This window comes from Morus notabilis, unplaced genomic scaffold (assembly GCF_000414095.1).
Source record: "Morus notabilis unplaced genomic scaffold, ASM41409v2 Scaffold602, whole genome shotgun sequence".
Classification (NCBI taxonomy): Eukaryota; Viridiplantae; Streptophyta; class Magnoliopsida; order Rosales; family Moraceae; genus Morus; species Morus notabilis.
Genome location: NW_010358894.1, coordinates 405,549 through 421,811, shown reverse-complemented (window position 1 = coordinate 421,811; position 16,263 = coordinate 405,549). Strand labels below are relative to the sequence as shown.

The window sequence follows — 16,263 nt, the reverse complement described above, 5'->3', positions numbered from 1 at the left end:
TTCTTTCTTTCAAATTTTTAATAGCATATAGAATTGTATTAGATACATCGATTGATAATATCGAAGAAATTAAACTAAAAATTTACCACAATAATCCATTTTATAAATCAAATGAACCAATTATCTTTTTAAAAAAAAAACAACACTACTTACAACTATTTATACTCTTTTTTTTTTTTTAATTTTGGTGGAAGTCCGAGGGAACATGGAATTAATGTGGAAAAATCGTAACATAATAAATCAATTGTATTGGTCTTTGTTCTTTTCTTTATTTATTTATATGGTTGTAATTAAGATCTACATAGATGTCGTTGATGATAAAACTTAGTTGTCCCTTTATACACATGTTTGTATGTTTATAGATCGAATTCCACTAGAATATATGGAGCTATAGGGAGTGGAAAAAGGGTGCTATATGTACTGAATTAAGTTCTTCAGCTGGACCATTATCCCACTAACCAGTCACAAACTAGCTACAAGAGAATTCAATATTATCTAGATGTTGATGATCATGATCAAGATTGAAGTACCTTTATTTGAAGAGGGAATATTTTGCAGGTGCTAAATATATATATATATATATATAATATTTGTATTATAATTATAATTATATTAACAGCTATAGATAGTAGTAATAGACTGAGGTTTATTAGATTCTAATTAGTTAATCCAATATATATTATAAGTTATATGGAGGATGATATTGCTTTTTATACCACCCACATGACTCTCAACTTTTGACGGTAGTGTTCTCTAAAACCTAGGTGCATTGGATGGTATGTAGTTTGAGGGATTTTAAATAGAGTTTAAAGCATGGTAATTATTTGGATTATATATATATATATATATATATATATATATATATATAAGCTATAGCTAGCAAGCTAGTTACCGAGCACTCAATATGAAGATCGAGAACGGTTATCTTTTCGTGCAATTCAAAAGCTGGAAGAAGCATTTTAGTGCAATTATAATACCTATGTTTGTGTCCTACTGTACATGTACCACTTTTATTTACTTATTAACTTGTATTGTAATAATTACTTCTAAAAAAAAAAAACCTTAAGTAGTAATTGTTTGGCGACAATAATATTGCACTAACCACCCTTCAAAAGAAAAAATATTGCACTAACAAATTATCACTACTGTATTCCTACAACAAATTAAAGACAATGGACCGATTTGTTATTGTTGTGCTGTTAAAAATTTTTGTTGTTGCTGTGTTATTGTCTGCTAGTTAAAAATCGTTATGGCATAAACATGTACGTGTTTGGCTATTTTTCTTTTTTAAATTGTTATGAATACTGTAAGCAAAAATTTAAGTGTTTGATGAACTATGTATAAGATTATCGTAAAGATGTAAAATGATTCAAATAGATATATTTTAGTACGTACACATATTTATAGTTAGTTTTATTTCTATTTTGAAGTTCAATTTTTACAATATTTTTTACACCAAATAAAAGAAATATTTACTTTATTATTTACAATAGTTTATAAAATAAAATACTTACTTTCCTATATATTCTTATTTTTTTTATCATTTTGATGATTGTTAAAATATTTAAGTCATAGTATATTTATTAAATATTTTCAACTTTCAAATATTTTGAAATATATATTATTTAAAATTTGTTATGGAAAAAATAGAATGGTTGGATTGAGAATTAAGTCTTATTGTTAAGGCTATTTTAGTAAATTTAAACAGTGACAACAAAAGTTGATGTATAAACGTAACCACTAACTTGCTTTTTAAATTCTGCTATCACGTAACTGTTTTCAAAATCTACTAAATAAAACAAGATTTATTAGACACCCTGATTTGTCGTTGTTTCTTTAAAAAAAAAATTAAAAGCACCCTTTAAAAATAACGCCAAACAGTCCCTTTGTGTATTGGGATTTATATTGTCTTTAATACGTTACAATACTTTTTTCCCCTTTATTAAATATTGATCTCTCTTTTAAAAAATATATATACATAAACATATATATATGTCAGGATTGATTCAAACAAGTTTGAAAATCATCAGCATATGAATAGAAAATCATTGCAGCGTAGCGTTATTTTTTATATTAAATTTAACATATAGTATAATTGGTTTCAAATTAATTTGACACCAAGTATATATAATATATATAATTGAGACCAAAAATAATAATTTCACATTTGGGAAATTCTGAGAAAAGGTTGAACACTATTTAGGAAATAAAATTAATTAACAAATAAATTAGATGATCAGGATGACATGTACATATATAATTAGTTGGACTCCTAAGAAGTGGGAAGTTGGGGAAAATTAATGCATTTGATTCTACCAATCACTTTCAAGTTTCAACAACTATAATATTAACATAAAATAAACACTAATAACAGGGAAAAACCTCTAAAACTAGAGGAATTATTCAGCACACCGGATGTACCACGTCATATTATTTATGTGGTATACCCGGTCAATGAGATTGTATCATTTACTACACCCATCCAATAAGCTTTTCACTTTTATTTTTCTCTTTCCTAATAGGTATTCAATGCAAATACATATTAGGAAAGAGAAATAAAAGTGGGGGGCTTATTAGATGGGTATACTAAATGACACAATCTCATTAGCTGAATGTACCACATAAGTAATATGACGTAATACACCTGGTGTACTGAATAATTCCTCCTAAAACTAATTGGAATTGCCTAAAGCCATGGATTTCGATGAAGATGGTCACACCACATTAAGGATCCCAAATAATATATTCATAAATTTGTTACATCACATGGCAGAGAACATGGACTAGTTTAGATTATTTCAATAATATAAGCAATTAATTAATGCGGGTGGTGTTAATTAGTTAATCAAAATCATTGAGCCAAATATATGAAAGTGGGTGACCTGATCGATCATTTCTAATATTGTTGATCTCATTGTTTTCCTTCCCCTACAAATGAAGAAATTTTTTTAAAAAGAACTAACATATATATATATATATATAAATCTTATTCCTTCATTTATTAAAACACACAATTCCCATTTCCCAAGGGCTATAATATTCGGTTGATGAGGTCGGTAAAACAGTTCGAATAAAGTTTTAATTAATCTCCTTTTCCTTAGTCATCTAGATACCATGTTAGGGGCACTGCACCTGGCGCATGCCAAAGCCCTGCATGTGGCACTAGTCTTTTATATTTCTCTATTTTTTTTATATTTTTATATTTTTCTCTTCTCTTTATCCGAGGTGCCGCCCTGCATGGTTTCTGTCATAAACCCTAAAACTCTGAGCACACATTTTTGGTCTCCCAAGTTGCAGAGAGAGAAGATGAAGTTGTTGAGAGAGATGTACCCGTTTAGTTCGCTGATATGAGTTTTTAATTTGAGTTGAGATGTGATTTTATGTGAGAGCTTTTTACTGTAGTAAAAAAGTTAGATGTGATTGTTTGTGAGAGCTTTTTACTGTAAAAAAACTCGAATTCTAAACTCAAATCAGCGAAATAAACGGAGTCAATTTTGATCATATAAAGAAAAGGTTATAAAGTGTAATGTGTGGAAGGACTTAATGAATGTGTCGAGAGAAGTCGAGTTAAATTTTCTTGATTATCTAAACCAATGTCCTATACACATGTCACATGAATTTCAAAAAATATTTTAAACCAAATAGGTCGTAAGTAAACATCCTCCACACACTTTGGCGATTAAACTATGTTCATTTTAGTTGTTAACTGTCTTATGAACTACATATAGTACTAGCGCTCATTAAGCTTTTTCTTCTTCTTTAAAAAAAAAAAAAAAATTTGAATGAACAATTATGGTTTATATGATGATTAAACAAATATTACTAACAGACACTAGGAGAATTAGAATCAATTAGCATGCATTCATAAATCATACATATATTCATACATACAAATATATATATATATATATATATATATCTTCTGAAGAAAAATAGTTTCAACATTTTTTTTGTAGCCAAATTTTATTTTTGTCAAAAATATGGTTTTCACCATCCACATGGTAAGCATGTGCAGCAAATTAAACGTTATTATATATTTAGGCACATCCCTTTGAAGCACATTTATATTTTTTCCGATGAGCAAACACACACACACATATATATATATATATATAGAGAGAGAGAGAGAGAACAGAGCATGATATAAGGCTAAATTTATTGTTGTACAATATCAAGGTTTGTGGTGTAGCTAGCCACAGGCAAGGCAAGTAGTTCGAACTTCAAAATTGTCTACGTGGGCGCTTTAGCAAGCAAGATGATTCATGCATAATTCCACGTCACATCTCCCCAAATACTGCTCCAATTTCGTGGTTTTTGATCCTTCAAATGTGCTAGGAGGTCAGAAGCAAAAAGTATTATTTTTAGAGTATAAAACTTATAAATTAATACCCTTGAAGAAGTATTCTCTCGCTTATAGTTACAAGTCACAATAATTTAATGTGTTTAAAAATAAAGTTTGAGAGTATCATTTTGTAACGCGTTTACTATGTATTAATCTTTGTGCACATGGGCAAGCATTATCCGAGGCCGGTCGCGGCCTTGGTGAGAAAGAACTACATTATTTTTTTGCTTCAATTTTATCAAAACCGTCCAAAACTAAACAAGTTTAATATTTACGACGATAATTTCCAAATCCATGTGACCCTTATTCTCGAACTTGGCTGTTATAACCCCATCACGACACCACTTTCCCCAAGTAGAAAGTCAACGTTGTCAAAAATTTGTTGACGTAAATGGAAAGTGGAAACTTAAATGAGTCAGATAGTCACTTGGCTTACTGGATAAAGTCAACCGTTTGGCTTAAAATGAGCCTTTAGTGGGGAAGAAAAACATGGAGAGATAGAAAACTCACCTATATATGTGTGTGTATGTATATATCGGAAATGTATGTGATAGGGAAAGTTTTACATATACGTAGAGAAAGTCTCCTTATCCTTTTTTAAATTTCAATAATGATCTGATTAACGAGTATTCACGTAAAAATATGTTACCATACTGCCATTTATAAATCATACTGCTAAAATTTACTCAAATGGTTAAAAAAAAAAAAACTTGCTCTAACGATAGAGCTAAAATTTACTCAAACGGGTACAAAAACTTGCTCTAACGACAGAGTAAAACAATATGCCATATCGTAGAATTTTCTATATATATATATATATATATATAATTTTTTATGAAGAAAAATAATCAAATATCTTCTACAAATTAATTATGTCCGATAAAAATCACCATTTTGTTTTTTTTTTTTTTTTTTTTTTTCGTTTTTTTCCTTCACATTTGGTTGGCTAGTTATTGTTCTAAAAATTTTTAAAAAGTTTATTTTTTAATTGTAAACTTTTCTTTTTTCTAAATCTTATTTTTTCCTTTTTTCTTTTATTTAGGGCGAGGGAATTCAAAATAATTAAGACATATTCATTCAAAATAGGTTTGAAGTTATTACCAAGTTAAATTTTGACAAAAAATTTTCACTTTATTCTTATGAGCAATTCTAGGGATCCCATTCCATTAAAAAAAATGAGGAATCTCATATATAAGTTGTATTATTTTTACTCGTAATGTTTTAATATCAATTGGCACGGCAATATTTTAAGCATAATAAAAAAATGATTATTCACATATCACGTCAATTGATATTATCATTATTCTATTTTATACATTAACATAAATTTGAGATTAATTGAACATAATATATGCTTGATAAACCCTAGCTAGAAGATAATGTTAAGAATATCAGAAATATTAACAAGACCAATGACATTAATTAATGGAATGCAAGAGTCTTCCTTTGATCTCTTGTTTTGCTTGATCTCAGTTGTATTAATTAAGCAGCAATTACTATGTACCAAAGCCGCTGTTTTTTTTTTTTTTTTTTTTTTTTCCTTCTTCTGTCGAACCTTCTAATTATAATAAATAGTCGTAACTAACCTGTAACTATAATAACTGAAAATATATTATATATGAGCAGGAATATTTCTCAACTGGGAGTTCATTAATATCTTTGAGAACATGACCAAAGAGTTTGCCAAATAAACAAGAACGTGACCAAAGATTAGATGCTTATATATAACCACTACATCACACATATCTGCTTTGACTAATACAAGAAAAACCAAAGAGAGATGTGGAAACACATGAGACCACATGGAATTAGCCGATTTTTAATAAAATCATAATTTGGAATATTAGCACTATAATGAGACCGTAACAAGAATAGTCAAATGAACTTTATTGCAATTAAAATTTGAATTACCAAACTATAAACATGTGCAATTAACAGATACTCCCAAAACCAACCATCATCAATAATATTTATCTTTTTTGACCAACTCATGACATCCATTTGTATTAATGATTGTACCTATATATATTGAGCGGGACTATATATATATATATATATATATAATGCCTCTAAAGCTTCTTGATCTTTCTCTCTTTTTTTTTTTTTCCCTATTACCTTAATTTCAAACTAACTAAAAATGTGCGATAGTGTTTTGCCGACTTTGACTGTGACCAATTGATGCAATTTTGACCATTAATTTTGTACTTATATGTATCAAGCATATTAGTATCTTATATATTTTACCTAGAGTTTTTGTAGAATATATATATATATATATATATATTAACCAAGTAATACTAGTATGCTTAATGTATGTGTCGTTAACGTTAGGGAAAAAAAAAAAGTATGATCTATCGTTGGAAACTGTCACCTAAGTACTGAGAAACAAAACTATTTGATTTGTTTTAATTCTGCTAATGCCACAAAAATCATAAACATTTTGGAAAAAAAGACTGTTAGTCCGTTCCACGTAAGAACGGGTTTTCCAGAAAAAAAGTTTTGATTCGGGGAAGAAAATACTCGTGAAATCTTTTCGATCCTTTTCGAGATATCAGCTTTTCCAGTGAGGTTTTTATTTGCCAGTTGTCAAGTTGTGATTGGTTGTAAGCTAGCTTCTCCATCGGCAGAGAGCGACACTTGGCTGACGAAAAAGCCATTGTGTGAGTGTTCTTCCCCCAATATAAATAAATAAATAAATAAACCAGCAATTTTTTTTCCCCCAAGGCAACTGCTATCACTCTTACAGTTTTTTTTTTTTTTTTTTTTTTTTTTTTTTTTTTTTTTTTTTTGTAACTGTTTTGTTTTTCTTTGCTGAATAAAAAAAAATATCAGTGGTCTGTTCATCTCTCAGACTGCAAATCACTTGATAATCTATTAAAATCACAGGTAAAACATAAAGAAATTTTAGTTCATGATTTCGCCAACTAGCAACATCGGAGTTTAAAATCACGTCAACTCAAACTATATTTAACAAAATGTGAGAGGTATAATTACAACCTCATTTTTGAATGATAGGATAGAGAACAATTATAAATTGTCTTTTTGATGCTATGGCATTGCCACCCCAACCACAAATTGGATTCATAGTAGAGTTCTAGTGAAACGCATAAAGAAACGTGCACCAAGTTTCTATGATGAGAAACTGAAAAGGTACACTTATCGAGTATATCAATGACTATTTCAATAATACTTTTATAATAGATGGAAAATTATAATTGATCAAGACCAAAAAACCTGTAACACACGAAAGGTCACGCATAGCATTACATAAAACCAACTCTAAGGTTGTTTGGTTGGGAGATTCGTTCCCTGATTCGAATCATGGTTCGTGGTTCGCTATAGTATTTTTTCTCATAAAAAATACACATAAATCAAAAATAATTCTAATCACATTATTCTAATCTATGAACTAAATATCTCCGAGATTAGGCATACAAACAAAATGAGAGAGTGGAGAGTCCAGCACCATACATTATTATAAAATGAAAATAAAATCTCAAACACAAGATGCATCAACTACACATCGGAAACAACATTGTCTTTATTTTATACAAAAAAACAACCACGTGCACTTCGTTTTGAGTTCACAAAACTAAAAGAAAATTCTGAAGCTTATAAGGTGTGAAAAAAAAAAAAAAAAAAAAAAAAAGCTCACTTAATTGCCGATATGTATCTTTAGCAGATTGTATCACATTGCAGTATTTCTTTCTCTAATAACAAATGTAATTTCACCCTCATTATTCTCCATAGTCAGTTATATCATACTTTATTTAAGGGAGAAAAAAATCATATCCTACCTTGGAAGTTTATGTTTGTCCATTTGATATTTGTACGCGCCAATGTTAGCATGCTCCTTCATAACCAGCCCCACCATTCAAATAATTTAAAAAATAAAAATAAAATATCAGCCCCCCATGAAAACGCTTTCAACGGGCCCAAACCCAGTCACTATCAATCATGGCCCACATAATCATCCATCTATAATGGCACAAGCTTTGTCGATTTTGAAGTTAAAAAAATCTTTTGGGTATACGTCTAACTGAAAAAGTACAATCGGGGTGGTAAGTCAGAAACCAAGTGATATAAAAGAATATAACAGTAACAATAATAATATAAAGGACAAATTTTAGAAATTTCCTTTCAATTTTATTATTTGTGTTAACATGCTTTCTTAAATTTTAAAATGTGCATATTGTGCCCCTTTAATTTTATCACTTGTGTCACTATATCCCCTGAGGTTAATTCTGTTAAGTTTTTTTTACGGAAATGCTTATAAACACCTTTAAATTTTGTCACTTGTGTCAATATGCCCCATGAACTTTAAAATGTATCTATTTTGCCCCCAGAACTATGATATGTCTCTAAATTTTTCCCCTCCATCTTGATTATATTAGTTTTTGAACAAAAATGTTGATATGACCATTAAATTGCTAATTATCTATGATATTTGAGGTTTATTGAATACATTCTCTTATAAAAAATGTGAGTTAAACACCAATTCACAAAATATTAGTTGATTAGAAGCAATAATGAGGGAAAATAATGAGGAGCAAATCTGTATAATGTAATAAATTTTGTTAGTTTTTTTTTCTTAATATTTCACATAGACAAAAGTGCTTGACATAAAACATGTTTATGCTTTATACATATATAATATTTCTAAATCTAAATGCGTTCAGATCATTTATTTTATTCTACTTTTTAAAAAAAAATCAAAACAACCTTTAAAAAATCTATTATCTTAACAAATTTTAATGGTCAAATATCATAAATAATTAACAATTTAATAGTTATTCATGAGTGGTGATAACTAGTGTTGGTGAATATCGCCTTCACGATATTGATCGTGCCGATTATTTCTTGTTTAGGTTAAGAATACATTGTGCTTAGAAATTTTTCATGAGTGGTGATGACTAGTGTTGTGAAACTATGGTAGGATTTTATTTGTTTTTGCTATGAAGAGAAAAGAAACAAAACACATTCGGATAACATATTCCTCTATAGAGAATGTTAGAATTTGTTCTTATTCATTTTTGGACGTGACAAAGTGGATATAATTTTGAATTGTAATGGATATTGTTTGTCCTCATCCTTGCTATATATTTTCGCCACTTCTACACAAAGTCTTACTTCCCAAGTGGTCCCCTTATTATCTCCATTAAGAAACTTCCATAGTGACCGTGGTCCAAAAAAACATATTTATTATCGAGCAAATTTCACTACTCCTAACTTGCGTAGTTGTACGAATTAATTATTTCTTCAATATCGACCAAGGTTTGGATTCAGCTAGGTTTCCCGTCTAGTCAAATGCTCGGTTTGTTCTCCTTGTCCAATTTGGCCACCCCATAAAAATGTCAAAAACAAATTGCAAAACTTTGCCCGATTCAAAAATGTACACACATTATTATCACCAAAAAGTCAGCTTTGGCAATGTGAAAATATAATTCATATCTGGGCCATGTCATTTGCAACCTGAAAAATGGACCCAACATACCAGATAGGCGTATGATGCGTGTGAATGTCGTGTGTTCTCTTCTCTCTAATCCAATCTGCTAATTACACCCCCAACATTCTAGAGAGAGAGGGAGAGAGGGAGAGAGAGAGAGAGATTGGAGGGGACCTTAACCATGGACCAACAAAGTGTTTAAAACATGGCCGAGTCAGGTGAACTTTGAGGACTATCCACATGGACCTAATTGGAATTATATTTATAGGTACCTAATTTTGTGAGAGGCAAAATCCTTGATTGGATACAGTATAATCTTTTCATTTTTGACCAAAAGCGCCAGTTGTACGAACCGCGCCCACTAGAGTGAAAACCCAACAAGCCAAAATGGACCTCAAAAGAGAGAATTGGAATTTTTTTTTTAGGGGCTCACAGTTGTACATAGCTAAAGATCTAACCTATTTTATATAGGATGGTCCAATACTTGTGTAATTTTCTTGTTATGGTCCAGAGCTTAGACTTTCTTGCGGTGGAAGAGGCTAGAGCAGGGTCTATTAATGAAAAGCCACTCTCAAAAGTGTTTTGAGGTGTTTTTTTAAGGGCATTCCCATGTGAAATCCATCATCAGCTTCTGGGGTGTCTCGTTTTTTAGCTCTAAAGTCAGGATATCAAAAGGTTTTTTTTTTTTTTTTGTTTTTCATTTTCACAACCACATTGTACCCCATTCATTTATTGGTATAGCCATTCAACGTTAGCTGCTCCTTTCCTAAGATTTAACGGTGCAATTATCAGATAATTAAAGGGTTGTGAAGCAAAAATTACATAAAAAGTCCATTATTTTTGAAGAACTAATGAGCTTTTCAGAAGGGAGAGCGGACTCAATGATGTTGATTGTGGATACGCGTAGCAAAAGCAAACTTGTGTTCCCCTTAAAAATAAAAAAAAAATTAAAAAAAATTGTGTTCTTTGGACTAAGATATATAAGAGCCCGTTTAGTTTATGGATTAGAATCATGATATTAGAACTATTTTTTATTTACGTGTGCTTTTTTGTGAGAAAATACTATAACAAATTATGAATCATAATTCGAATTAGAGAACGAATCCTCCAACCAAACGGGCTCTAAATTACCCTACAAATTGGGTAAGAACACAAGCCCACCAGAAATCCAAATTCGATAGGAATAAGGGCTTCTTAGACATTCAAGAAATTTTGCATAGTAAAGTTGAAATATAGAAAAATTATCAAAATATTTTGAGAAAAACAGAAAGTAATATCATAAAGTAGTTATTATGTGATTATATAGTATAACACATGAAATCATTATGCTACTTATTATGTAATTTTTGTTACTTTTAAAATATTCTAAAAATTTTGCTACATTTCAGTTCCACCATACTAATTTTGTCATATAGTGTACAACAAATTGTGTTATAAACTAGTATTTTCTTCTTTTTTAATAATTAACTACTACAAATGATCACTTTTATCTAATCAATATATGATAGACTGACAGTCCTTAAGGGATAAACAGTGTGATGTTATATGATTAGATTTAGACAAAAGCCAATATATCACATGACATTATTTGATTGGACCAAGTCCGAACCTGAAACCTCTTGTGCATTAATCCAGTCCAGGCCAAGGATTAATGGTGACCATATTCGGAAATAGTTGAATTACACTCAAAGTTAAAACGTACAACAAAATTCTACAAGTCAGGTTGGAATATAATAAGAAGTTTGGAATATTTATGGAAAAAAAACAAAAAACAAAAATTAAAATCATTAAAATAATTACTGCATGAAAACATGAATATCATCATAATATTGCAACAAAAAATTGCTACATTTCAACAACAATCTTATAATGTCATGTAAGTTTTACTTGGGGTACTCATCCAACCAATTATACTCTCGTTCTAAAGACTTCTAAATACATACTGCCTTTTTTCTATCAATAACATAACATATTATGCATCATAAAATAGCAAGATGGGAGAAATTGTCCATATAGTACAATTGCACACAAGTGCGTAGAAATCCAATCACCAAAAAATTTCACAAAACCAAAAATGTCATTGTGCTTGTATATATGTTGTTTCTTTTTACAACAAAAATTGGGTGGAGAGAGCAATTCATCATCCACCAAAGTATAAAACAAATTGCATCTGAAACTCCCTATAAAAGCTGCTGCCCAGAAGGCGGAACGAAAACAATACCAAAGAAAATACCAAAAAAAAAAAAAAAAAGTATACACACCTTAAATGATATTACTGCCCCCTTGAATGCCAAAACAAAGTTAAAAAATAAAAAAATAAAAAATGACATAATTTTACAGCACGGGCATTGACACAGAGGCCAGGGACTTTTTAGTTTTTACTCTTTTTTTTCCAGTTGATGGGGGGGAAAGGATTTACAATAACAAATGAAATTGCTAAAGGGAATATGAAGTACTGCCTACCATTAAAAAACACAGGTAAAACAAAATATGAGCTTCCTTAGCCTCATTCGTGTAAAAATTCGAAGGCCGGCTGCTCAAGAAGTTCTTCTGCTGGTTTGACATCTGAGAAATCCTTTACATTCAGTTTAGTGGAAAGATCATCAACCGAGAAGGGAATGCTGCGTTAAGATTTAAGAGCATGAATTTGGTCAGCTATTAAATATCCAAAAAAAAAAAAAAAAAATGTATGTGAACATACGAAAATTGAAAAACTATACGAATATGCAGGGCTTGCATCTGTCTAGTCACAGCCTTCTAGTATAGCCATTTCATGCTCTGAATTAACAGCGTAAGAAAAAAAGAATTTACAAAGAGAAGAAAAATCTCACCTCGAGTTGTCATCCAACAAAAAGGAATTACTGACAGCATTATTGGAGTCCTCAGTCATGAGTACTCTCATGCTGGAAATTACCTGAAAAATGATCAAACATATGGATGGTAAGGATTTGAATTCATCGGAGTGTATTATGAGTATAAGATTGCCACGAATAAACTTACATCTGGAGATACACTTCGCGTGTTGTAATTGTCATCCCAGTACAGGGTACATATTCTGTACAGTTGCTGGACACTGAGGATCTGAGAAATAAAACATTGATGCTTCAGTCAATGCCTGCGCATTTCAGTGCAGTGAAGAAAACAAGGACTAAAAAAGAACACCGAAATGGTATTCAATCTTTGAAGATAAACGACATGTGATTTTTCAAGTGAAAAGAACTTGTAATATCTTTCGCAAGAATCTTAAAGATGAATATTGTTTTTGTATGTACTCTGATGGGAACATTTTGGTATAATGAAAACAATAACAAGTATTTTGGTCCTATTAAATGAAAAAATTATCTAAATAATGCACAAGTTACGACCACCGCTGAAATCAAGTTTTTGGTCTATCTCTATATTCGTACGAGGACCCACACATCACACACAGACACGGGAGAGAGAGGAACTCACAGGGCACAAGTCATTGGTGATTTCGTCGTAGGATATCCTATATTTCTGATGTATAACCTGCAGATCAAGATTTTTGAAGATGGAGTAAGCTCCAACACTAAAAAAGGCAAAAAATGCTCCAACATGAAAGCCAAGTGAACATACCAAGAACCCAACAGCCTGTCTTATGTGTTTAAGTTCATCCCAAGATGAACCAGCATACTGCAAAAAAGAAGAAAATTCCATGGGATTCAGGGAAGTCATTTAAGTTATAATAAAGTTCAAGGGTTAAGTGTATGGACAACTGAAAAGAAAACTGGCACACATTGTTGTGCCGATATTGGAGTTAACCAAATTTACAAAGAAAGACTAATTCACCTCGTCTTTTGCCTGGCAGCACCACAGCTCCAATTCTGCTAATCCAGCTTTTACGTACTCTCCATTGCTGAATGTACAACATTCACGACGTAGAAGAAGACTGAAAAGCACAGAAAATTTCCAGATTAATTAAACTTTCTGGTACAACTTGACAAAATTTCCCAAAAGAAAAACTCATTACCTATTAAAGAGTTGCACATTAATATATGAGAAAGTCTGAGTGTAGATCTTCTGGACAAGAATTGGAGGCACCTGAAATCCCCACAAGCATGATTCATTACTAGTTCCAAGTGTAAAAAGGAAGTCACTGTTATCGATATTTTAGCTCTGTTGATGCAAAGCAAAATTTCTTACAAAGTTTTCTTTCAGTGTGGCAAGGAGAGTGTTAAGGCTTTCAATGATGCTTTGCCAATGACTTGCAGGAGAATCTTTACCAAAGGACCTCCCAGACCTTAGAACTCCCTTTGACGTTCTTGGTGCCTAATACCAACGTAAAACATTGCATATGAAGCATGTTCAAAACTAAACGAAAATTCTACTTAAAAAGTCAAAAATCTCACACCAGAATCAGTAAACATCATACAAGGAAAGAACAACCAAAACCAACAAGTCTCTATCAAGCCCGATTTTGGTTTGGATCAAGATCATGTTTGATCAATTCAAATAGAATTCTTTATTATTAAAAAAAGTGCTAGATTCGGATTACCTGAATGCATAATGAAAGCAATGATGATAACTCCTTTTTCAAGTTATCTCGAATGATTCCGTATATTTTTTCAACATATGCTGTGAGCTGCTGCTTGAATAACAAAGCTGGATATTTTGCCTCCACTTGGCGTACTACCTCCAGCGCAGGTGCGGGAAGATTCGCAGAAGAAGGGGAAGAGCGAAAACCCTGCAAATAAATTACAAAATGTTGCATGACGTAATGAAAGGAAGTGCGAGATAATTAACTATGGATCATTAGAAACTCAAACATCCAAGAGTAACCCAAAAAGGAAAAAAGAAATAGTCTAGATTGAAGAATCTAATACCATGGTCATCCTCCCAAAAAGAGAAGTCGCGGGGGGCAGTTTCCGTTGTGGAGCTGCGCCGCTGGCACCTTTCATACTTTGTTGGAGTAGGAACAGTAATGCAGATGTATTTGACAACCAATAAGCCATATGATCATTGTTATCTTGATTCTGAAATCAAAAAAGGTTTTTTTATATTAGAAGTTCTCAAATCTGGCTCCAATTTTTTACCTTATATAAAATTAACTCTCATGTATCTAATTGATATCTCCTCTTTTTATTCTCTCTCTCACCTCAATTTCAGAACCAATCATCTGAATGAGACGATCAAACACACTAGTCCTTTCAGCCTCAAAAGATTTCCAGTGAAGAAGGCACTTGTAAATGGTAAAAGCTGCAACGGGCTTTCCCTGGCTGAACCCTATGTTTTTGACAACACAGTTGATGAGAGCATCAACATTCTCCTGTAGAAATAGCAAAAAATACAATATTATATTAGGTATTACTGGACCTATACTCAGCAAAAGAAGAAAAAGAACACACAACATATGAAACGGATGCAAAGTTTTAAGAGCGTACATGTTGACGGTCAATAATTGATCTCCTTAACCTGCTATCAGATTCCGTGCCAAACTTCTTCACTGGAGTTGTACTTTGTGGTTCCTGGGAAAAAATATTCCATTGTCAGTGGCCACAGAAAAACTGGAAGGATAAGGTGGACTGGTATGAACATGAATTTATGAGAATAGTAAATGGAAAAAAAAAAAAAAGAAAAAAAAAAAGGGGAAATTGTTGATAGATTACATTGACTTTGCTCTCTTCACTTGCATGATGGCCATTTTCCAATACCGGAGTAGCTGGAGTTGGAGGAGTTGGCGGAAGCCCTGATGTATTTTTAACAGGTGTTTTTAACAAGGTCTGCTGCCGTAGAATTTGGTTTTCAGATTCAATATCGGAGAATTTTTCTTCAAGCCTGTGAGTGGAAGTGATACCAATCAGCAAGAAATAAATGACTAAATTCAGACAGAGAAAAGAGAGATGTACACATAAACCAAAGTCGGAATAAACCAATCAGTAATTTTGTTGAATTGTACCTTTGCATGGCAGTCTTTAATTGGATGATTTTAGATTCCGCATCCAAAGCTTGCTTCAACCTTTCTTCACTAACCTTGTTTGCCTCTTCATATTTCTTCTCTGTTTCATCAATTTTCTTTTCCAGTGAACTCACCAGAGCCTACAACGTATTTGAACAAATTAGTATTTCATGAAAAATGGTCACATGTTCACGAGTTCCGTTTCAGTTTCACACATTTGACCATCTTACCTTAAGCTTTTCATTTTCACTATTAAGTTTCTCCAACATTGCATTGTCAACAACAGGAACCTCCTGAATTACGGGGGCCTGTTCAGCTGCTCTTCTTGCAGCCTCGCGCTCCTTTTCAAGCATTGCTTTAGTTTCTTTGAATTGATTCTGCATTTCTTGCAAAGCTGATTGCAGCTTTTCATTTTCTTGTGTTTTAGATTCTTCTAGATCAGCCTGCATAGAGCACAGCGCAATAGTAGGAAAATGATTGGTTAAAGATAATACAAAGTTTTGCCACGAAACACACTCGAAGAAGTGGATTATATATATATATATATATATATATATA

General features: G+C 31.6%; 1 protein-coding gene across 1 annotated transcript in view; it reads right to left on the bottom strand.

The window, feature by feature from the left end:
- Positions 1 to 11,850: 11,850 nt before the first annotated feature.
- LOC21398991 (myosin-6) overlaps positions 11,851 to 16,263 on the bottom strand; it is a 12,095-nt gene continuing 7,682 nt past the window's right edge. Inside the window, exons 24-38 of the mRNA XM_024162624.1 lie at positions 15,936 to 16,148; positions 15,706 to 15,845; positions 15,416 to 15,584; positions 15,191 to 15,274; positions 14,905 to 15,075; positions 14,633 to 14,782; positions 14,305 to 14,493; positions 13,953 to 14,078; positions 13,780 to 13,850; positions 13,599 to 13,698; positions 13,386 to 13,442; positions 13,242 to 13,298; positions 12,789 to 12,869; positions 12,620 to 12,702; positions 11,851 to 12,409 (exon numbers count right to left, since the gene is read on the bottom strand). Of these exons, the coding sequence (XP_024018392.1) occupies positions 12,295 to 12,409; positions 12,620 to 12,702; positions 12,789 to 12,869; positions 13,242 to 13,298; positions 13,386 to 13,442; positions 13,599 to 13,698; positions 13,780 to 13,850; positions 13,953 to 14,078; positions 14,305 to 14,493; positions 14,633 to 14,782; positions 14,905 to 15,075; positions 15,191 to 15,274; positions 15,416 to 15,584; positions 15,706 to 15,845; positions 15,936 to 16,148 (1,806 nt within the window). The 3' untranslated portion in view covers positions 11,851 to 12,294. The remainder of the gene's footprint in view (positions 12,410 to 12,619; positions 12,703 to 12,788; positions 12,870 to 13,241; positions 13,299 to 13,385; positions 13,443 to 13,598; positions 13,699 to 13,779; positions 13,851 to 13,952; positions 14,079 to 14,304; positions 14,494 to 14,632; positions 14,783 to 14,904; positions 15,076 to 15,190; positions 15,275 to 15,415; positions 15,585 to 15,705; positions 15,846 to 15,935; positions 16,149 to 16,263) is intronic.